Source organism: Gymnoscopelus braueri (genome assembly GCF_963280865.1).
Source record: "Gymnoscopelus braueri genome assembly, chromosome: 7".
In the NCBI taxonomy this organism is placed as follows: domain Eukaryota; kingdom Metazoa; phylum Chordata; class Actinopteri; order Myctophiformes; family Myctophidae; genus Gymnoscopelus; species Gymnoscopelus braueri.
The window spans coordinates 38532987-38557140 of NC_137608.1; the positions used below are offsets into that span (position 1 = coordinate 38532987).

Genomic DNA, 24154 nt, shown 5'->3' on the forward strand with positions numbered 1-24154 from the left:
TTAGATTAGGCTGGTCTCCCTCCCTTTGCCTCAAATAAGTAGCAAAAGTATACTTAGAAGTTGTAGGCGTTGCAATAATTTTAGATTACTTTTAAGTGTGTTTTTTGATACTTGTTGGGACTAAATTGTACCACTTGTAATGAATAAAATGATTATTTGTTTGTTTCTGTAAAACTTTAAAGGAGAATACCGGACAAATTAAGTGTTGTCTTTGATGTCTCGTTACTCACCTATCGACGTGAAAAGTGGCGTTCTTTTTTTCCATAGATTCCCCTGTCGTCATTTTTTAAACCCCCTCCATTGTCATAATGGGAGCGTGTGGGTTAGGGAGATTCGTCTATTATAACCAATGCAAAGTTGTTTTTTTCTCTACGGCTAGTCATTGTGGAGTCTCATGATAGTCAAACATGCGCTGAAATTTCCTGCTAGGCCACCGTTAATGGCGAACGACTTAACACTGGTTGCTTGTTTCCAGAACCTGGCAACACGAGTTGCCAGGTTCTGGAAAGAAACAAGCACTTTGCACGTCGATAGGTGAGTAACGAGACATCAAAGACAACACTTAATTTGTCCGGTATTCTCCTTTAAGTATGTACAATTTTAATTTAATTTAAAGTATGAATTTAATTTAATCCACGTTTTTTTTCTGTACACTTACTGTAAGTGTAATCTGTTGCATACTAAAAGTGTACTTGGTTTAATAGTGTATACTTTACCTCTTCCTTTCCCAGTGTCCATTTGGCCTTTGTGTTTGCTTTTCCTCACATTGTGTACTTTCTGTCCTACATCTTGTGAAGCATGGCAGACCGTGACGTACTGTGTATTGTCCTCATTGTATCTTTTTTTTACACATCTCTTTCTCTGGCCCGATATTGACCAGCAGTTCCTTGTTGTCACGTCCCAGCGATCGCAGGGCCTCTGTTTTGTCCCGCTCAGAGGACGACAACAGGATAAGCCGGAAGAACCGGAAGGAGTGGAGCATGAGCAAGTCGCAAGTTCTGCTGGAGAGACAGTCAGACATCGATGAGGTAAGACCTGGGGAACACATGTGTAACGAAGACCTTTTATCTCCATTGCCACAAAGCAGACTAACATAACTGGGCTCCATCCGAACTATGGTCAGACAAAATAAGACATCGGGTGTATGCTTTGGTATGTATGGGTGTATGCTTCCTTCAAATGGCAAACAAGCAAACCATCTTCAACATTCCTTTATGAGAGACACAGGCCAACAGCCATGTCTTAGTGTGCGTTTATAAATGCACTCTTAGGGCATCAGTGCACACTCTAAGTGCTTGTTTGGAAATTCAGTGTTCAGTGCATTCCTGTTTGGAAATTCAGCGCGCTGCACTCTGTGAGCGCTCAGAGTGCATACAGGTTCAGATGGGTTCAGATGATTAAGCAGAAAAGAGGGTTGTCTGAGTGGCATGGCTGAAGACAAAATGCCATGGTTGTGACTTGTTTGAATAAACATACCCAAAGTGTCACTAGGTCATCTTGTTGCCAGGCTAACATATTTTGGTATAAAACCATTACGTACCTGTGTCTGTATATAAAAATAAATAAATATATATGTATAAAATGATACAAAAATAATTCTACGCTTCGATGAGAGCACTCAGGTATCATACTGTAGCAGAGCATCAGTGTGAATTTACAAATGCATCCTTAGCTTATGGGCTCATTCCCTCCCACGTAGCGGGACAGAATTGGGGGCGGGTAACTGTGAACAGGTGCGCCTTGTCGGCTTGATGGGTCGTCCTTGGCTCTCTTTCCTTACTCAAGCTTGACCCTGCCTGCATCTGCTACAATGTTATCCCTGCTGCTTTTTCACCTATTTAAAGATACTTGGACCCATAAAGTAGAATCCTCATTGGGATGTTATAATGGTATAATTGTACTTCAATAAATAATGATATAAGTGAAGACAGTGTGCTACTTCTGTTTTTCAATGATGCCAGATTGTAATGGTATTAGAAAATCTGTGTTATTTTCAGATCTGCGGTTAATTTCTCATGGTTGAACTCTCTAATTTGTTTGACTGATTTGTGTGTGTGTGTGTGTGTGTGTGTGTGTACGCGCCCCTTCATCACAGGCCCCTGAGAAGCAGCAGAGACCTAAGAGCTTACAGTTAGGCGATCGACGCCTGACTCTCTCCCTGTTCCCCGGTGCGTCCTCTCAGCTCAACCTTTCCAGCCCTCTGAGTCCCTTACCTGCGTCTCCACAGCAAACACTACGCAGCTCCAGTATGTAGCACAGCCACACCGACCCAGTAAACACCATACTGCATGTCATCATTTTTATTTTATTTTATAAGAAAATCTGCCTTGTACACAGAAATGGAGAAATAACCTGCGTACAAAACCTGTGTAAGCATAACCTGCTCTTGTAGTCCTAATCGGGTCATACATACACACACACACACATATACACTGTATACTTGTTTGAAATGTTTTTATTTTCTCTCCTGCAGGTTATTCATCTCTTCTCAGTGAGAATGATGCAAACTCCAGTGACACCCTAGGGCCCCCCCCACCGATGCCTCCAAAGAAACACCCACATGAGATTGACAGCTCCCATTTCCCTTCTGAGGTACATGTAGGGAGGGATGGGGGAGTGGCAGAAAATAACACCTCTACACAAGTGCATACCAGTGGTATATAAAGTAAAACGACAACAATACAAAGACTGAATATTTTAAAGCTTAACTACATCCTCTCTATTTCCCCACAGTTCACTCCTCCGCTACCTGTGAAACACGAGAGCAAGCCTCCTCCGCCCCCTCCCAAAGCACGCAAGTCAATGTTCCCCTCATATGAGCACAGTCCGCAGTGAGGCTACCACCCACACACACACACGCACACGCACATTCGCACACACGCACACACACACGCTCCACTCCCCCACACACAGACACTCCTCACTGTTCTGTCAACTGGCTCATCACCCTCCTGTGATTAAACGCACGGTTCTAATTCGCAGTGCAGCCAGCACTGTTGCAGGACCTTGTATAGTATGTGGCATGTAAGCTAGATTTAGGGTGGTCATATTTCTGATGCAAGCCACTAATAATTCTGTCATCCTTTGCTCTTGGGATCCTATAATGTTTGTAAGCCCTAAGGAAGCATAATACTGTATGTGTGGGGCAATTGTTATACTGTACAAAGGATGTTACAGTCGGAGAACGGATACGCAAGCCCCCCCAATGCATACTTTCATGTCAGTATATTTTTACAGATCGACAAAACTGTGGTTCCACAATTCTCGTCAGTATATTTTTACAAATCGACAAAACTGTGGCTCCACTTTACTCCTCTGAAGAGAAGTAATACACAAAAAAGATCACTTTAATGAAAAAGGGAATGACCAAAGCTGCAATTTTGTAACATGTTTTTTTTTTATTATGTGTTGGATTGACACTGGATCACCTTCATTTTCCCTACCTGTTCACTGGCATTCCATGATAATAGAACAGGAAAGTGCTGCATAACATAACCAGTATGATCAAATCTTTATTTACGTTGATCAAGGGCAGGGAATAAAATAGTGTACAATTTTTTTATTTTATTTTGTATTATAGTGTACCTATTTTTGGTAGTGACTGAATGATTATATCCATAGCAATGCTGGTCTTTGGAAATGTTAGGAGTTAGGACTGTATCGCAATGAAAACGTTTTTAAGCCACAACGTTTCAGAGACACTGGATGGAATTCATGAATGTTATACATGTGTAGGTGTATTTGTTTTGCTGTTTTACATAACAAAATACTCAGCCTAAAGGCCCTGACTTACTCAAAGCATCACTGGTGCACGTCATGGGAGTCCCCCTGTTCACATTGTCTTTTTCATTTTAAAATATTACACATTTCTTGTGTTTCTAGAACAGTCAAACAATTGGGGGAAAAAAAAACACAAGTTTAAAGTAAAAAGAGGTTGCCTTTCTGCAGTGCTCCCGATGGTCTTGTCCATGCTTTACATCGACGCTCCAAAATAGAACTGAGTTCTGAAAGACAATGTCAACAGGTTTGGACCATTTGACGCCCCCAGTGTAGCTACAGCCATTGTAAACAAAGGGTGCATTTGATGACGCTAGTGTCTGACGCTTTGTGTGTCAGGGCCCTAAAGGACAAGTCCGGACTAAATAACATATAGGCTCATTTTTCTACTTATATTGATCCCAAATGACTGGCCATGGGGTCTATTTGCAGAATTGCCCCTGTCGTCCAGTTTCCCCAGCAGCCCCATGCCCCATAGCATAGAGTGGAGTCCATAAGCATATTGCTACTTAAGCAATTTGTTGCGGTCAAAAGCGTTTTTCTTTTCATTCATTAATCTGTTATTAGTTGTCATCATAGTTGTCCAACACGAGCTGCCACAGTCTCGTAAATCATGTTTTAGGGTGAGTGTCCGGCACAACTGCCAATCAAAGTGACTGTTCTGGCCAATCACAGCGAGTCTTTTCTGGGACTTGGCAAAACACATAACCAGACATGCAAACTTGTAGCTTTTCAGCTACAATAGCCGTTTTGAATCCAAATGGGGCAATTGTGTGACACCTGACCCGAAAAAAAAACCTTTCTCACCTCGGGGCTGTTTGCATGCCTGCATAACAGCATAACATCTGTTTAGCAGACTACGGCAGCTCGTGTGGGACAACCAAAGCATGGATGCGTGTGTAATGACAACTAATAACAGATTCATGAAAAAAAAATCACTTTTGATCGCAACAAATTTATTAAGTAGCGATATGCTTATGGCCTCCACTCTATGCTATGAGGGCTGCTGGGGAACCTGGACGACAGGAGCAATTCTGCAAATAGACCCCATGGCCAGTCATTTGGGATCAATATAAGTAGGAAAATGAGCCTATATGTTATTTAGTCCGGACTTGTCCTTTTAATGGGTTTTACCTCCCACCAGCATCAAGTTGATGTGTAAGACTGATTTATACTTAATCATACGACGGTGTCCTGTGCCAAAAATAGGCGTTCTGCAAGTTGCTATTTTCGCAGTGGGACACCATCATAGACAGAAGAGGCATTATACTTTATACAACAGCAGTGTCACTCAACAACAAATTACTTATTTTCAACTGAAGAAACTGCTAGCGCAATTTGTGTTGTCGCTTTTTTCTAAAGCTACGTCATTTTTGTAGACAGAGTGATCGACGATAAATTAAGCCTAAGTTGCGTCTTGGTTAACCTTGAACACTGTATGGTACAGACATGATTTGACTTTGGTTCTGCTTTTCAGGTGTTGGTACAGTAGTACATTTCCTGTTTTCTTTTTGATTTATATCCTTTCTCTTGTGGATTCATTGTCAAATACTTTAAATTATTTTTTATTGAAGATTTCATTCAAGATTTTTATGGTTTTGCACACTCAAGGAATACAGAGTTTATTTTTAAGCTGATACATTTGAATCTAACCATGTATTATCATTTGGTGTTGTTTTTTATAGCAACAGTTTATTTTGTGCCTTCATAATGCTAAATCTATGCATGCAAGCATCTTTCAAATGCTACTTGTGATCAATTTGAATCATTCATTTTAAATTGCCAGTATTTTAGTGTTGCTAGATATTGTAAGATGATTTACAAGGGACTAACTTTTTGTACACCAGGCATTTCATAATGAAGATCAGAGAGATTTTCTGATGATACAATGTATTCTATGTTAGCATGACAAGATCAAATGAGATGTTTATATGAACAAGACAATAAAGTTGACCAAGCAAAAATAAAGACAAATTGATTTAAAATGTTATAGATAAGGCTCTGGCCACTGCACAGGGGGTTGACTCCATATCTTCACAGACCGCCAAACACTTAGATGCCAATTTTTTCGTCAAAGCACCCATTCCAGTTCCACTTGTGTTACAAACGGTTCCATTAATTCTCAAAACATTCAGAACAGGCAATAGAGATTTTCCATTTGCATGTTTTTGAAAACAAGCTGCAGTTGGCAATCTGGCAGTAGATGGATGGTGCATTTGAAAAAGCACCACTTCTCTTGAATCATACAACAAACTCAGTGTAAATGTTAATTAAAGGTCAATAGTATTTGCTGTAAACAAAATGGTGCCTCTGACATGCGTTTTAGACTGCTATTTTTGGGGTGGTGGGTATGAAATGTTCACATCAGTCATGTGAAGTGTACTGGTTATGCTAATCTGGACTGCTAATGGCCTGTTCCTTCCTGTCAGATACCAGGGAACAGCATATCACTCTCCTCCTGTACAGTTACAGGAGCACAAACTAGAAGGTCTAGACTCAGCATGATCTGCACTGTGATGTTTGCCCATGCTTGGGGAGCAGTTCTGCAAGTGCCAAGCCAGTCTTGATCTATATCTCCATGGTAACCACCTCCACTCTTTTTTTTTCTGTGGTTGGATTGAAGTGTTTACAACCCTGTGCTATATGAAATGCCCTACGTGCAGCTAATTGCTTTATTTAATAAAAAATAAATGGCACCCTGAAGCTTCTCAAAGTGACGCCTGTAAAATTATCTGCTTATGACTCAGGGTTAGTAGGTAAAAAGAGGCCGTGTCTAGAGAGAAAAACATAACTCAATGAGAAATAGTTTGGTTTCATTCCAAAATGAGATATATCTATAAATAAATAAAAAACACATGGCTCAATCCTCAAGTATATTACGGTTTTCTAAGTGGTATTCCACAGAGCTAATGTCAAATATATTCAATATTGACCTTTTTATGCTAGCTCTCATTTTGACAGTGTAGGCCCTGCCAAGCAAAACACATTACTTTCACTTGAGATATGTGGGTAGAGATAGGAGCAGGACCGAGTTACCCTGCATCAAAGGAAAAGATGGCCTTTCCTTCTTTGTCCATTTAGCTGCTGGAGCTCCACAGCCTCTGTGGGATTAGAAACTCCATTGTATCTTCACTTTGAACTTCACTAGGTGGTGCCAGAGGGTATGAACTAATGGAGCCCTGCAAAGAGACTGTGTGTGTGTGTGTGTGTGTGTGTACTGTATGTACTGTATGTATGTGAACCAGCAATCCTGTCACAAGCTGCTTTCTCTTAACTTCAGGCTACTGTCGCCCTATTTGCAGCTATGACAGAAAAGCATTGGATAAAACCAAACATTTGTTTTCTGAGTGCTGTATTGCTTTAGTATTGAAGTCTGTGCGCTCACCGCAGTTCTGTGTATTTTTTCAATATTTCATATGGACACTGTTGCATCATCACCATGCAACCATGTCATTGTGGATATATACAGTATAGCATAGGATTACAAGGCAAAACGTTATTTGCAGTCATTCAATATTTCATGAAACAACATCTTGCCATTTGATAAACTGTCAGATTAAAGCCTGATTTATATTTACAGTAGCTAAGTGCCTGTGTTACGCACCGAAAATGGCAGCTCTACAAGTTCACAACGTGTTGCGCTGTAACGCAATGTGAACTTGTAGAACCAAGTACAAATCAGGCATGTTCCATTGGATATTTCTAATGGACATTTTGACGTCAACTTTGGATATATTAACAAAGAAAATAAGCTCTCTATGCTTGGCTTATGATATTCTGGTTTGCTCAACAAGATAACCCCCACAAATTAACACATGTTTTGAAAATGTTTGAGCCAAAGATGTTCATCCTGCAATCTGCCTATTAGATCATGAGATATCTTGTGTGCAAGTGGAAATTATGGCCAAAGGGTTCTAGTAGAGGAAAGGCCATGGGATCACCAAAATCTGTAGTGTTTATCCTCCAGGGTATGAAGGTGCTCAGCACATTGGCAATCCAACCACTTGTTTTTTAGTTGCCTTGTTCCACAGATGGATGGACTGACTAACAGACTGACCTGCTTTCTAGCATGGCTGAAACTCTACTTCCTAATCAAATCAAGCTAGACCAGAGGACAGCTTTTAACATAGTTCAGTAGTACACACTTTATTAAAAAAGCAAATTATAGTACTGCACTTTTAATAATCATACAGAAAATATTTATGGCTGTAATTGCTTCACAACAAAACCCCACCAATCAAGGATAACGATTCATTTATTTAAACACGACAAACTAACTTTTAACTTTCAGTTTTCTGGGGGGGTTGGACTATTTTCACCTTTAGACAAGACAAACATGGATAGCCATCTAGGCAGACATTATAACCATGGATCAGAGCTTTCCAGAGGCTCTTCTTCCCGTAAACCAGCACCATCGCACTAACGGTGGTGTAGATGGACGTGAAGAAGAAGGTGAGAACAATGGCGTTCTCGTGGTTGACCGCAATCTGATAATTCACATACAGGTCAACCACCACGAAGCACAGGAAGGCAAACACCAGCGACAGTGTCATCCGGATCACCCTCATCTGAGTACCGAGCTTTGGTCCATGGGCGCCGTTGCTACTGGCCTTCATATTGTGTAGGTGGATAGCCAGGTGGACCGTGATGGAGAGGCAGCATTTCATCATCAACAGCCCCGGCAGTACATCAGCCATGACCAGATACAGGGCTTCGTAGACCTGACCAGAGGTGGTGTCGGGTATCATGACCCCGCAGTCTTTGCCTTCGATGTTGTCATCGTCGTTCTCATGATGGAGGACCACCAACATGGGCATGCATGTGGCGAGACCACACACAGGAATGAGGAAAATGATCATTGTCACGTGTTTCAGGATGGCGGCTCGAATCTTAGTATAGCACTGATTGGGCGTCGCCACCAGCTTAGTGCTGTAGTAGAAAGTCAGGAAGCCTGAGGTCCACATGATGGTGAACTTGAGGCTGAACATGAGCAGAAGCATAATGGAGTAGGACATCTGGGAGAGGAGACACTTTCCGTCCACCTCGTCCATAGTCATCCAGAAGTAGCAGAGAAGCTGATGGGCTCCATTGGCCATAGACAGCGCTGTGATGATGGTTTCGCTCGCCGTCCACCGTTTGTTTTGGTTGTAATGCCACAGGCTCATCAGGAAGATGTATAGATTAAAGAACACCGTTGTCACAGCCAACAGGCCTGTCATTGCCCAGATGGCTAACTTATTAGCGCCCAGCATGATGCTGCTCTTTGCTTTCCCTAAACAATGCAGAGGAGATATTTGAAATCTCCCCCCCCCTCTTTTTTTCAGATCAGCTCTGCCTCTGTACCACTTGAGTTAACATCAGCAAGGTGTGTGTGTGTGTGTGTGTGTGTGTGTGTGTGTGTGTGTGTGTGTGTGTGTGTGTGTGTGTGTGTGTGTGTGTGTGTGTGTGTGTGTGTGTGTGTGTGTGTGTGTGTGTGTGTGTGTGTGTGTGTGTGTGTGTGTGTGTGTGTGTGTGTGTGTGTGTGTGCAAAGATTTGTTTTCAAAGATCATCTGATATCAAGAATGCAGTGTTTGTGAGGTCTTCAGGACAACATTCTTCATTTCAATGGATTCAGCAGGGTTTTGTCTCTTTGCCTGGGGAAAAGATTCACACATTTAGCTTAAAAATCCATTCCAAATATTCTTTTAACGTTTTTAATTAAGCTGCAATAACATGTAAACATAAAAGCATGTCAAATGTGTGATTGAAAAACGAAGCGCAATATATCTGGATTCCGGTAAAAGCAATCATAAAACTGTCATGTTAAAAAACACAAGTCTACCTCATATACAGGTGCCTTCGGGTTGGATCAGGAATTTCATCGTCTCAGACCTCATTAAAAAGTCTTCGTTCACTTTTCTCATTCCTAATAGGATCGGTTGTCTGACTCAGATTCTTTGTTTGTTTACCCAGTCGCCCAAAGACATTTATTAGCTGTGGCACACTGGCGCTGCAAGGCAAACACAACTGCCATGATCCTTTATATGCAAGCCTTTAACCGTGATTTGCATCTGTGTTGACAGTAGGGAATTGTGGTTAAGTATTTGCCTGGTCATAGGGTGAGGTCACAGGATGTGGAAGATGCGTGTTTATTATGCCTATCCGGACAGCTTACTTGTAATGCAGTGAGAGCGCAGTGGTGTAAGTAACTAAGTAGGCCTATATTTACTCAAGTACTGTACTTAAGTGCAATTTTGAGGTACTTGACATTTTTCCATACTTCACTCCACTTCACATGCTACTCCACTTCTTCTCAGGGGTACATTTTTACTTTTTACTCCACTCCAATTATTTTGAAAACTTAAAATGTTAAACTATTTTATAGTTATCTGTTCGCTCTACTGTATATAGACAGTCTTGATGAAGGTCCAGAGGGACCGAAACCTTAACGCATGAATGAAATTGATGCTGCTGAGCAAAAGCAGTGTGTGGGATTCTTCTTCATGAATATTTATTTGCGAATGGTCATTTGTTACTGTCCAATGCACCTGCACCTGAGCTAAGTGGATGTACGAATATTTCCTTTGCATAGTTTATCCATTTCAAAATAGCTACACTATCTAGTAGGGGTGTGCCGATACACTAATTTCCCGAAACGATACGATACGATATTGGGCGCACAATTTTGATACGATTTCGATACGATACGATACGCACTTTTTTTATTATGAAAATATATGGGGGAGAAAAAAAGCAAATGCAAACAAATAATTCTGTTTCTGTTTTTTTCCCAAAACGATACATATCGTCACGAAAACGTATCGCGATATATCGCGGGACGATATATCGGCACACACCTACATCTAGTATCTACAAGCTCACAGCGTGTCACATGCTTTTTGGGCTTGTAGATCTGCTATTTTCTAAAAAGTTTGACAAATTTGAGTACTTTTACTTTTGTACCGCAAGTATATTCTGACGCCAAGTAAAAGTAAAAGTTTCCGACTTTTACTCAAGTAAAAGTCGGAATACAGGACCTTTTTGTAACAGTATTTCTACGTTGTGGTATTTTACTTAAGTAAAACGTCAGAGTACTTTTTCCACCACTGTGAGAGTGCCTTAACAACTCAGCCAATTCACAGATTCCACTTTACGTCGATAGGGCTTAGAGAAAACCCAATGCAAATTACTATCCCTGGAGCATGACCACATATTTACAAAAGACCATAAAACAGAGCAATTTTTACATGAATAAAGGAGGAGGCATCACCTTGAGTCACCTTCAGGAGCTATGTTTACCTTCCAACATTAGTTGACTCTTCCGGGAACTAATTTTGCAGACCTTTTTTCTTGTTTGTTTTACATTCTGTACTCTGCATAATTAAAATAACAACCCTGTTTATTCAAGCACAAAGTGATTTTACAATGTCATAAACTATTTTGTGACACTCGGCAGCAATGAGGCCTTCGTTCTTTAAAATGAAAATGTTATCAAGTTATAGCAGGGGCGGACTGGCCATTTGGCATACCGGGCATGTGGGGCCACCCAAATTTTTTTTGCTCCCGTTCTAGGATTATTACGGTCATTTCCGGGTCGCGCGGCCCAATTATTAGTTACGTTAATGTTTGGGCTGGATGCTTTTCAGCAGTGGCGTAATTTACATAGCGTTGCTGGGTTAAAACATTGAACCCTATCCCCCCACCCCCCCCCCCGTTGACAAAACGGCCCGGGGGGTGGTGGGCCGGTTCAGACCAAAATGCCAGGACTGAATTTTGGTCCCAGTCCGCCCCCGAGTTATAGGGTATTGATTTCACACAATCAACACCTGTCAAAAGTAGATTCAGGGTGCTTATCCTATGCTTATTTTACTGTGTACTGTGTACACGGTAAAATACTCAGTGTTAATTTAATTCACAGTGCAAATGTAAGGGTCCAATTGGTTACATTCGTACACTCTGAGTTGAGTTAAATTAACACTCAGGATTTTACAGTGTAAAAAAAAAGGGAACTAATAGGCCTAGAATGCCCTTCCTCATGGGAATAAATACAACTTGTTTTGATAGTGTTTTACCCCCATATTTGCTTCTTGAAATGCAATTAAGATCATATTTAGACCGTAAACACTGGCAATAAAACTTTAAAGGTTTATGCTGAAGTGTTTTTGGTCAAATGTCAAATAAATTTGTATTTATGGGGCAAGTTGCTTGAATTACTGGTATATTTACTGCATTCATGTGGATTAAATGATTTAGGCAATAGATTTGTGCATCAATCACAAAGATTATCTTGTTCTTATCCTCCCTTAAAATGATGAACTGGGCATTTACATGATGAACTGGGCAAATACACACACACACACACACACACACACACACACACACACACACACACACACACACACACACACACACACACGGCACCCCTGAGAGCCTTGAGCAGAATGTAACATGCAGCAGTTATTAGATTTTTAAGAAAAGAGAACTATTGTTTAATTTATTTGTACTGTTGTGTTGTTGGTCTTTGTCTGTTATGTTATGTCATGTTTATTTGTTGAAAAATGAATAAATACTTTAATTACAAAAAAAGAAAAGAGAACTAATATTTTGAGATGCCTTTAAAAGCCAAGCATACAGTAGTTTGAAAAATGTATAAAGATCCCAGTCATAGCTACTCAACAACTACAACTATTAGCTGACCAGTTTATGAAAGTGTAAGAGTGAACAAAGGCTATTAAAACTTCCATGATATGTTTCAGGGAAGTTTTAAAAGCCTTTGTTTGTGTAAGAAATCAAAAGTGTAGGACAAGAGGGTGACACCTGAGTTCACTGCAACCTCATAACAAAATAGCCTACTGTATATAGCCTGACTATAATGACAATATGACATTACTGTTGAAATTACTGTATACAGTTTATTGTGTGTGTATACTGTATGTACTGTATGTATGTATTGACATGAATCGGTGACCACTGCTCTGATCAGTGCAAATCTGCCATATGGACTGGACATGCAAATTAGTCAGTCAAATTAGCCTGGCCTTGAATGTGATTAGTAAAAAATAAATTGATTCTAAAGATTGGAAGCCGTGATAGGATAAGAGAAAATTTGATCAATGCATAGCGATGGCTGCACAGTTTATTCATGCATATATTCACTGTACATTTATATTTGTTGATAGACTGTATTATGTTCACTCAGTTGGAGATCCAGTGCAGATACCTAGCGCAGCATTTTGTTTAATTTTAATACATTTTTTATCACCTGTACCTTTCCTGTGTTTCATTCTCACTGCAATGACACCTGACTTTCCCTCCGGGGATCAATAAAGGTTTATCGTATATCATTTTGAATATGTCAATATCGCCACTGAATATGCTCTCTTATCTGTAGGCTATAAAAACTGATGACTGTGTATGGCTGCTAGTCAAGTATCTTCAAGTACTTTCCCTGAATTTTAAATGAATAATAGGCAACGGTAGAATATTAAGTTTAAGCTACTTAAGTAATTTTCACGCAGCCCACCATTAAACATACTGTACAGTAGACCCCACCTGTATTTTAGATGTAGTCAGATCTAAAGGAAATCATCTTGTGTAGTTTGTTCTAGCCTTTTCTTTGTCTAGTTTGAAGCCACTTATAAGTCCTTTTTGATTTCCTGCAATTGGAAGAAGTGGTGGAAGAAGTACTCAGATGTTCTACTCAAGTAAAAGTAATACCACAATGTAAAGGTAATCTTGACTTAAGTAAAAGTAAAAAAAAAAAAAAGTATATACTTACAGTACCAAAGTAAAAGTACTCAAATCTTTCAAAATCTTTCAAAAATAGCTGATCTACAAGCTCACAACACGGTCCTTCTGGTCGATCGACACGGTCACGACTTTTTTCTGTTCTGGCCCCACAGTGGTGGAATGAACTTCCCACTGATGTCAGGACAGCAGAGTCACTGCCCATCTTTCGCCGCAGGCTGAAAACCCACCTCTTCAGGAAACACTACCCTTCCTCTTTGCCTGGCCTACTTGTTGTTAACTAGTTGTACGAACTCTTGTTTTATTTTTGTATTGTTTTATTGGATCTTGTTTAGTTGATACACTTATTTGTTTTAGCTCGTGCTCATTTGATTTTGCTATTTTGTCTCATCTGTTTAAGAAAGTAGGTAGCTGATATATTGCACTTTTACCTTAGCGCTAGGTATACTCTTGGTTCCTTGTTTTTGCAGGAAATGCACTTAAGACTTCTGGTGATTAGTAGTTTCGTTCCCTACCTATGTTGAATGCACTTATTGTAAGTCGCTTTGGATAAAAGCGTCTGCTAAATGACTTAATGTAATGTAATGTTGCATTGTGACACTTGTAGATCGGCTATTTTTGAAAGATTTGGAAACATTTGAGTACCACTACCTTTTATTTTTGGTATGGACATTTTTGAAGTAAATAATAAAACAAAAGTTTAAAAGTATAAAACATAAAAGGCTTCAGTGGTTCATGTATGTTTGGTAAAATGTTTTTGCCTACAAAGTAACTAGTAACTGAAATACTCAAATTAAGTAAAAATGGGCTACCCTCCTTGAATACAGTACTTGAGTACATGTACTTAGCTACTTTCCACCACTGGCTCTTATACTGTATACACGATATATTTGTGCAGTAGACCTTTTGGTGATCCGTCTGGTGCCACCGTCATTTTTAACAGTCCTTGTCAGTCAAATGAGCTCTATGCACAGCAGCAGCTATTGCTAGATATTGAAGTAAGGAAGAGGCAGATTTGGTCTGGCCCTGCTCGGTTGGGATTGAGTTTCGCTGCCCCCGAAGTTGCGGGGCACCAATCAGGGCCCAGTATGCAAATATGGGGAAGGTTTATCGCCAGATGCATTTGTTTAATTCGCCCCTTGGAAATTCAGGTTCCACACAGAGATTCCAGACTAATATCTACGTAGTGATATTAGTCTGGTCATGCCAGGCTACTATTTTACACACCAGTTCAGTGCTGTGGTAACAGGTCGGTCAGAAAACATTTATTTTGTGAAGAGGAAACCTTTTTTTCTGGAGAGTTATTATTTTGTTTTTGGAGAGTACATAAAAGGGATGTTTTGAGTTTGTTTTCTATTTTCAGATTTTCTTTTGTGTTTTTTAAAAGTGAAAACTGATTTTTTTGGTTTCTTTTTTGAACTGACTGAATTTGATTGAATTCCCTTGCCCCTCTGACTTGCAATAGAAAAACCCCCCTCAAACGGAAATACTGTGTGTTATCTTATTATTGTGAACTGTGATTTTCTGTGAGTATACAAGGGTTATGGTATTGAAAGACTGGTTTACTTCTGCATTTGCAAGGGTTCATGAGATGTTGATGACTTGATACATGCACCCTTGTTATTTGCCATTTTCATTCAAGTTTATTATTGTCAGGCCAACCCATCAACCAAAACCTAATGTACCATTTCAAACCGCTACAACCTTTCTAGATTTATTTTGGTAATGCCAAAATAAAATGTTTATGTAGGCCATTATATCATTACCAGAAATGATAACATTACACCGGAGGAATGGATGGGCAGATTTATTAATCTTGGTGGGAATGACATGATTACAAGGTCACAATCAAAGGCAAGGTCCAAATTAAATAATCACATATCTCAGGTGTAAACGGCATATATATATATATTTCTAAGATTTATTTTTGGGCTTTTTATGCCTTTATTATTGACAGGACAGTAGGCTGACAGGAAATGGGGAGAGAGAGAGACTGGGAGTGACATATGGCAAAGGCCATCGGGATCGGGACTTGAACCCGCGACGCGCTGTCAGGCTACATTGTAGCCTAGGTGCCCGGACCGCTACGCCAGCGGTCCAGGCTAAATGGCATATTTTGACTAGTTTTTTGTTACATCCACGCAGATTATCTAAAATAAAACATTCAAGGAGACAATAAAATAAAGTATTAATGTACAGCGAAAACACAGCTAGATGGAATTTTTCATATTTCAAAATAATTGTGTAAAAGAATTTTTATTGTACAAAGATAAAAAGGGTAATATACACATCTTTCAGCTTATGCCTCGTATAAAACAAATATGCATCAAAGATCCTGATAATTATCTATATACACATTTTACATACAGGATTTACAAAATAAGACTTGATATGGCAGCTAATAGCCTGTCATTTAGCATCCGTTCTCTGCAGTTAATCCATTGCACCATTCGTCACATACAGTAGGTCTACATGTCCCTTCCAAGATGTATTTGTGTACTTAACCCATTAAGACCTGTGGCGATTCTTTAAAAAAATCGAAATCCTAACAGTTTAAAAAAAAAAAAAAAAAAATAGCAGATCTACAAGCTCGTAGCGTGGCACTCGGTGCCGCGCTATGAGCTTGTATATCTGCTATTTTTGAATAGCCAAAGACATCTAAAGTGACACAGATGCGTTCCAGGTATCAATGGGTTAAAGCAAAAAGTCTCTCAATACAACACAATTTTACATTCGATACCTCTACATAATCTGTGTCCTCACACAGGGTATCCGTATTTACTGTCATATTCATATTTCTGGGGAGGAGTTATGTGGTCACCATTGGTTAGCTGTGGCGTGCCGTTGCCCCCATCTGTGTGGTTGGCACTTCGGCCAGACTCGGTCCTGCTGGGCTCTGCTCTCCTCGCCGAGCTGTAGCTCATCCCGTTGTGTGCACGATACCCCAACACCGAACGGAAACTAGAGTTTCTGCTGGAGGGCCGGCTCTCTGGGGCTGGGACGTCCTCCCTGAGGAAAGAGCACCACACAGGATTCAAAACTGCTCTTTCTCATATATTGACTACATGTGTTGGTTATTTATAGAACTTTAGGCCTATATATACACACACCCATTCTTGAGAATTGGGACAAACTAATTTCAAAAACAGTTTGGTGAAAATATATTCTTAAAGGATTTATATACTGTACTGTATATGAATTACATAAGATTTATACAATGTCTAGTTTCCTTGCACTCTTTTTTGTTTGCCAGAAAACACCCTTGTCTAAGACAAGGATTCACAACTTCAAACATTTGTATTTATTTTTTGTTAAAAGCATAAAATAAAAAAAACATGTGTATTGATAACATAGGTGTAAGAATGTACTTTTGCCATCAACTTTTTTTTTAAATATGTTTTTTTGTAAAAGTTTTTGCCCTTTAAAGTTGTGTCCAAGATCGCTATATTCTATGGTCCCCTGTCTCAATTCCGCGTTGAGGAAAAGGCAGGAAAGCTGCGAAAGCTCTGGTAAGCTTTTATTTTTTGATAAATGCACTAAATAATATTACTATGGTGTGTCCCAACCATAACATGTCAACTCCGTCAGTCCTAAATCAAAACCCCCAAAAAAGTGCAATTCTATTAGCATTAATGGAACAAACTTTGAAAAATAAATTGTCAACTCACTACGACTACTTGCTGTGGAATATTTAAAAAAAAGCATTTTGTCAACTCCGTCAGACTCCGTCAGATGTCAACTCCGTCAGATATGTCATCTTATGGAGTTGACATCTAAAAAAAACTGGGAGGTTGGCCCATTACATGGTTTAATAGTCAACACTTTGATCTTTTAAAATATATTTTCCCGGCATAATTGAAGAATATATAAAAAAAAACAAGGTTTTGTCCAATTCTCAAGAATGGGTGATAATACACTGTGTGTGTGTGTGTGTGTGTGTGTGTGTGTGTGTGTGTGTGTGTGTGTGTGTGTGTGTGTATATATATATACACACACACATATGTATATGTGTGTGTGTGTGTGTGTGTGTGTGTGTGTGTGTGTGTGTGTGTAAAGTTTCACAAAGTACCTGATCTCATTGCCAACCTCCTTTACATAACGTTTCTTAAGACAGCAGCAAACCAGGAGCCAGATGAGTAGCAGCAGCAGCAGCAGCAACAACAGAGCTCCTATCACCGCACCCACTATGACGCCGGCTTTGTTGGTAGCTAGAGCAGAGGAGAAATGACTCTCAGACGCTGTCCTCATTTACTGTCGATCTCTGCACTGGCTTTTAAATGTCAACCGATATTTTTACTTTGTCACGTCGAATATCACAGCGGATGGATGGCAATACAGCACTGGGGGATTTGCTTCGACTGGGTTCATTGCAAGATCAACGTTTTGATCACCTACTGTATGAATCTTCAGTTCAGATCTGATAATCCTTTAGTGATCGAAATGCTGATTTTACCATAGTGCAATAAACTTAGTGGGAGCAAATCGGACTCCATTATTATTTTTGATGCTTATCTTGTTTGTCCTGCACCTGATTACCAAAGTGGATATACAGTACATGCTCTACTTTTCTAACACATCACTGAGGCCCATGCGTTTGACAGTTCCAATCCTAATGAGGATATCCTAAGGCGTTCAAAAAGTTTTCGAATTTGGAAGTAAAATTAGCAAAGAAGTGACATCACAGATGTCGGATTGACTTACGGTTGTATGCATGCAGCGTGTATTTGCACTTCTGTTTGCCAACAGCATTTGTCACATGGCACAGATAATTCCCCACATAGCTCTCTGAGTGATTCCTTATCAACAGCACCCCGGTCTGTGGGTCTAAATGAAAGAGAGAACATTCAGCACTGTCACACTTCACATACTGGAATATATAATGTGTTATCGACGTAAGCCACAGTATAGTCTACACAGTATGCCTACTTTTTCCTGTATTATCAGTTGGCCTTGAGTTGTACAGTACCTTGAGTGGCAGTTGGTGGGATGTCACCCCCACTGTCTCTCGTCCACACATAGCTGAGAGGAGTGGATCCCAGAGCAGATTTACAGCGGAGGGACACGGTGACTCCCTTCTCCTCACCACCTTCAACCGAGCACTTTGGCACTGATGGGGGAACTAATGCAAGAGAAGAAGAAGAACAACAACAACAACAGAGATCAAACCGGGTTCTTAGAGGGATATTTATCCCTATCATGGGATCTTTATATGTGTGAGAGTAGGCAGTGTCTTGGGTGTGGTTGCTAAACGAAGAGGAACACTACAGGCCAGGGAGTTCGAGGCATGGTTATTAGGAGCGGAAGCAAAACTGCCGGGGCATTAGCATTCCTTGTGAATGACAACAGCTCTGATAAACATAGAACAATAGGGAGGGACAGAACAGGCAAAACAGAAACCAGTCTGGGAGGAGTGTCTGAATGAATTCATCCTCACCCATCACTACGAGAGTGACTTTTCGCATGTCGACACCCGGCGTTTTCTTGACTTTGCATTGGTAAGTGCCCGTGTCCGAGGCCAATGCACCAGAGATGATGATGGAGGCATCTCCCAGCTTAGGGTCTTCCGCAAAGCTGATCCTTTTTGACAGGCTGGAGTCACCATAGTGCAGCGTTTGGCCCCCTGTATACGATAAGATCTGAGATGGGGAGATCCAGTTCAGTGACAAACCAACACAAAATAGTTCGTTGGGAGCAGGTTTTTCCACTAGAATATGAATATACCCTCTAGCTGAAAAGGATTATTTACCTTTGTCTAGAATGTTTGAAATGCAAAGTATGAAATGTTAATTATACTCTCTAGTCAATTCCCCAAACCTCCCAGGCCAGTTTCTCTTGAGAGCCTACAGTAGGCCTACTCTGATCTTCAATGTAACACTTACCAGTTTGTCTTTCTGGGTCATGTCAGGGCTAACATTGGACCATTCAATGTCAAGCTCTCCAGCGTCTGAAGCAGCAAAGGTGTAGGTGCATCCCAGAGTAACCTTATCTCCCTGGGCTCTTTGGATGGTCTGGGGGCCTGTGGATGTCACCTGCAGTGCCCTTGTTAGATCTCAGGGATAAGAGGAATATAGTACATATAAATGTTCTGTCATATGATTCTTTTACATTGTGGCATGTTTTTCACCTTCAACGAAATTCATGCTCTGGGCCGGTATCCATAAATGTATACATAGAGAGGGTGTACTGATGTGCAAACTAATTAGACTCTTAAGTCAAAATGAAGTTTTATACTGGAGTGTATAGAGCCTGAAGAGCAAACAACGTATTATGTGAGAAAATGTGTAAATTAAGGCTCTTCATGAGGTTAATCAATTACAAGTATTTTTGTAAAATTATGACCAAAGTTGAACAGATCAACAATAATTGAAACCAACTTTTAATGAGAATGATATAGGTTTTTTCTTTTTGGTTCTAACCTGTGCACACATCTCCGACTGTTAGGGCAACAGATCTGTGGTATATAATCCTCATCCAAAAAACATTATTTATACTATAGCGTGGAGATTCAAAGATTGTAATAATAATCGTCACACTTATTACATCTTTACCAGTGTAAGAGGCCAAGGATGAAATGTAGTGTAATTATGAATCTTTATTGTATATGTAAAGGAGAGAGTCTAAGACCTCAGCATGGTTCTTCGTTGTACAGCTGTTCAGCTGAAAATGTGACACAATGCTTTACGTTTCTCAACTGAAAATCTGTTATTTTCGTTGAGCAACAGAGTCATACGACAAAGTATAAATTGGGCTTCAAGCCTCGCTTATCGCTGTTTATATCCTGCCTGCACACTGACGGGGACAGAACCGCATCTGCGTCTGCGGTGTTCTTCTGCCATGCACATGTAATTAAACTGAAAAGCTTCAGAATCCAAACAAGTCCATTTAATTCTCACAAAATATAAATATATGATTCTAGGACAACCGCCACAAATTTCAACTGGCCTCTGAGGACCGGCAATGGAGCAGTTGCTCAACTGCCTGTGGGATCTCAAGGGCATCTCAGCAGTTAGTGGAGAGCATTACACACATTTTGTCCCAATTTTCACAGCATATCTGGTGATTCAAACTGGCAGTCTGCTGTCAGTTTGACCATTTAAACCACTTCTCGTTAAGTACGGTTGGAATGTGTTTGCAAATTCACTACAATGCTTCTTTTGAAAAGAAATAAAAGAGCACTTAGAATAGATTGAAAACTGTAAAAGGCAATTTAAGAAAAGATGATTATGGCAGATATGACAAAGAGGAAAGGGTTGATTACTGTCAGTCACACTTAAACAGAACGGCTGTGGTAATTTGTCATTAAAGAAAGATGTACAGTACAGTACATTCACATAATGTGGAGGGAAAAAAACATAGCCAAGATGTGCTTGTCACAATATACTAATGGTTCACTGAAAATTCTCTGAACAGTCTGAAGCTATATTCAGAATATGCAGGTGCACCTAACATTTCCACCCTTTGCAACAAGCAATGGAAATGAAAAAGTGTCCATTCAATGAGTAAAGCTGTCAGATCATGCACAGTGTCTATTAGACATCTGTGATGTAGTCCATGGCACTGGTTTAGGCAGGCGCAGAAGTCTTATTTATGCTTTGTTGTGACGTACAACATATCACTAGTTAAAAACATTGACGCGTCACAATGTTTTCAGTTAAACATATGTTACACTTTGTTGGCGAGGCAGTCACGTCAATAATGCTGGACATGCTAATCTACTGTGTGCATGACAAATCTGACTTGAATCCTGATAACATTCACAGCAAACACCTGTTGTGTTTAATGTATACTGTAGATAAGTCACACTGGCCATCTAACTTAGGCCTGAAGACATGGTTAGGACCATGTTACATACAGTACTGTACAAAGACATGCACTGTAAATAGTAGAGTGGACATAACAAACATACCAGTTGGTTATCAAACCAGACTCACCTGTGTTCAGCTGAAGTGTTAGAAGAAACAGCGCAGCCAACAGCAATCTCATGTTTCTGAAACACTTTTCCATTGTAACCCTGGGAGTAAATGTGATAACAGAATGAATGTAGAAGAATGTAAGCAAATGACTGGTACTTTATTTAAAGTGGCATTTCAGCTCTTATAAATCGGATATTTGATCCCTACATTGTATTTGATTCTTCTTGAGAGAATTAGTTAGAATGTATTGCCTTCTATTTGGTTATTTTTAATTTGAGGCAAAAAAATATAGCCTGAAACCCATATTTCAAAACATTTTAACTATTAATTCACAAAACAGTAAGAACAAGACTGTTTGGGGGATTATATGCAAAATAAATTAGCCTTTGTGTGTGTTTGTGTGTGTGTAAAGTCCTATTGTTTTTTACTTCTCTTTTGTATATTAAACTTCCTGTACATAATGATTACAGCAGGCCAGCTCAGGTTGCAGTCCAGCCTATTCAGCTACTCAAAGCAATGGAATCTATTCCATCTTAAATTTTAAGACATTTTCTCTGCCAACTAATCAGCACATTCGAGACTTTTACATAAATCCAATAGCTAGACAGCAGTACAGTATATCACCAAGAACACTAAATGGAGTTCTGTTCAGCAGTAGAGAATTATGGATTCAAAATAAAATGAATAATGACGCAAACATACCTTTCAGTGGAAAAATAATCCAACCAAGATGAAGGCACAGAGAACTGAAATGTTCTTCACAGCTTAGTTTCTACTTCCTATTTTGCTCTCAGCTGAAACCCAGCAGGTGAGATAAGAGTCAGCCACACCCATCTGTCCACAGTGGTAGCCTATTGGCCACTGCTGAAGCTGGGTGTATTTCAAACAGTCCACATAACTGTTTACTTTTCCAACTTGTTTTTTTTCTACAGAAATGATAGTGATTTTAAATATGTTATAATATATAGTTAATATATAGTTATTTTGCAGTTACTGAATAATCCATGTTTAGAAATGCCCTTAATGAGAAAGAATGTGTTCTTTAAGCAAGAAAAAATAAAGTTTGTTTACAGTCTATAGTCTTCCCTCCTACAGTAAATACTGTAGTTGATTGTGAAATTAATGATTACCTGCTAATGTTGGGAACAGTCCAACCACATGGTACAATTTGTTTACTTACATACAATATTCATAGTATATTAACATGTATTTAGTAGAACATCAACACTATATTGGCAACAAGAGTGGGCAAAAAGAAACCTGTCAAATACGAGCCATTTTGCAGAACAAGAACAAAGGCTGTGTTTTTCACTTCTAGTCTAGTATCCCACCTTAACTCTGCACACGTTTGATGTCAGCAAGTTGTTCTGTGCCCTGGCCCCCTGGATGTTGTTAAAATCAGATTTCTCAAAACTGTCATAGTTTGACAAACTATACACTTTTGAGATTATTTAACTTCTCTCAGGGTGAAAAGGACAATGGTTTCGTAATACATTCCCCCCAGCACTGGCAGCCTGCCACGCCCTTTGGCACTCACATGACAATGCACCACTTACCTCATGAAAGCACTGTAGAGTTGAACAATAAAACATGTCGCTTTTGAACTTATCTGACAAAACACAGTGGCACTGTGACCACGACAATGGATAGAGCACAGGAAACACAGTGACCGGATCATTAGGCAGAATAGGAAAGCTATTGGGGTGTTGCTTGAGTTAGTGCAGTTTGATCCAAAGTCCACACTTTCTTATCAGCTTTGAATCATTTACCAAAATGGAGAGATTAGATTTATTTGGCTTGTTTTTCAATTCCAGAAGGGTTATTTCTGTGTCCCAAATAAAAAATAAATACTATGTGCGCTCCTCTGAGCACAGACCTCCGCCAGGCCGGGTTGGCTACCCAAGGCCGGCAAACTTTAGAAGTCAATCGTAGCCAATTGGAATGGAATATGGAAAATGTGACTGATACATCTTGATCATATGACTCCAGAGATGTACTGATTTGTGTGAATTTTTGGAGTTGTGTCATGAGCTGTATGACTGTATATGACCTACGATTAAGAGTTATGGACCAAAACATGAAGCCTGTGTGCATGGATAGATTGATTGATTGATTGATTGATTGAATACTTTATTAGTCAGAAATGTAAACAGCACAAGGTGCAGTCAGACATTAAGGCTAAAAGGATAACACCAAAAAGTCCTGGGGACTTGTTTCCATCGTGGTCTTGCGCATTCAGTTCATCAACATAGTATAAAAGAAATAACACAATACATAACATCAACAGTTTTACACTGATCGCCTGTCTAGCTGTGCCGGAGATTAGCTGTCCACAGACGGACACAGACAGACAAACAGACACATGGACGGACAGGGGCGGAAACATAATCTCCAGCCTGGCGGAGATAATAATGCTTCATAGCAGCTAGGTGGGAAAAATATAGCGAGGTTAATCTACGAATTAGCAAAAGTTGGACAGGGCTGAACATACCATGGTATAGGCCTAATTTTGTATTGATCGTCACGTTGAGTGTATATGCACCCGGTCACATGATACATGACATTGACATTAGCAGCCTGTAGTGCCGGGTTAATGCAGTCCTGCCAATAACATCCATTAAGGCGAGAAGATGAACAAATTAGGACCACCCAAGATGAATCATGATAAGAATGCAAATTTGAAATTACCACCACAACCTTCCCGGTGCATTCTCTCACCCTCCTTGTAAAAGAACCT

The 24154-nt window shown here is 39.8% G+C and overlaps 3 protein-coding genes across 5 annotated transcripts in view; 1 reads left to right on the plus strand and 2 right to left on the minus strand.

Annotated features, from left to right (window-relative positions):
• dock5 (dedicator of cytokinesis 5) overlaps window positions 1-6429 on the plus strand; it is a 45852-nt gene extending 39423 nt beyond the window's left edge. Inside the window, exons 48-51 of one of the 3 annotated variants that reach the window (XM_080432228.1) lie at window positions 881-1028; window positions 2096-2246; window positions 2474-2592; window positions 2734-6429. In XM_080432228.1, the coding sequence (XP_080288354.1) occupies window positions 881-1028; window positions 2096-2246; window positions 2474-2592; window positions 2734-2835 (520 nt within the window). In that variant the 3' untranslated portion in view covers window positions 2836-6429. The remainder of the gene's footprint in view (window positions 1-880; window positions 1029-2095; window positions 2247-2473; window positions 2593-2733) is intronic. The other 2 variants (XM_080432229.1, XM_080432230.1) reach the window with 2 other exon arrangements.
• A 1628-nt stretch (window positions 6430-8057) lies between these two features.
• On the minus strand, window positions 8058-9044 carry tas2r202 (taste receptor, type 2, member 202; the record flags this gene model as incomplete). Its single annotated transcript, XM_080433594.1, has 1 exon — window positions 8058-9044. Exon 1 carries the CDS (start codon window positions 9027-9029, stop codon window positions 8058-8060), a length of 972 nt encoding a protein of 323 aa, XP_080289720.1. The 5' UTR covers window positions 9030-9044.
• Window positions 9045-16140: 7096 nt separating this feature from the next.
• On the minus strand, window positions 16141-22237 carry vsig8b (V-set and immunoglobulin domain containing 8b). The gene is made up of 8 exons (XM_080432231.1): window positions 22120-22237; window positions 21436-21515; window positions 19384-19553; window positions 18939-19140; window positions 18471-18623; window positions 18206-18328; window positions 17574-17712; window positions 16141-16513 (listed from the first exon to the last, which is right to left on the minus strand). The coding sequence occupies exons 2-8, from the start codon at window positions 21506-21508 to the stop codon at window positions 16264-16266; spliced, it is 1110 nt and encodes a 369-aa protein (XP_080288357.1). The 5' UTR covers window positions 21509-21515; window positions 22120-22237; the 3' UTR covers window positions 16141-16263.
• Window positions 22238-24154: the final 1917 nt, after the last annotated feature.

Coding starts and splice junctions, on each gene's coding strand:
- vsig8b (XM_080432231.1), bottom strand. CDS start 21,508: ATGGAAAAGTGTTTCAGAAACATGAGATTGCTGTTGGCTGCGCTGTTT. Junction 18,329..18,470: donor CCCACCAACTGCCACTCAAG/GTACTGTACAAC, acceptor TCTTTCATTTAG/ACCCACAGACCGGGGTGCTG. Junction 16,514..17,573: donor GAGGTTGGCAATGAGATCAG/GTACTTTGTGAA, acceptor CTCTTTCCTCAG/GGAGGACGTCCCAGCCCCAG.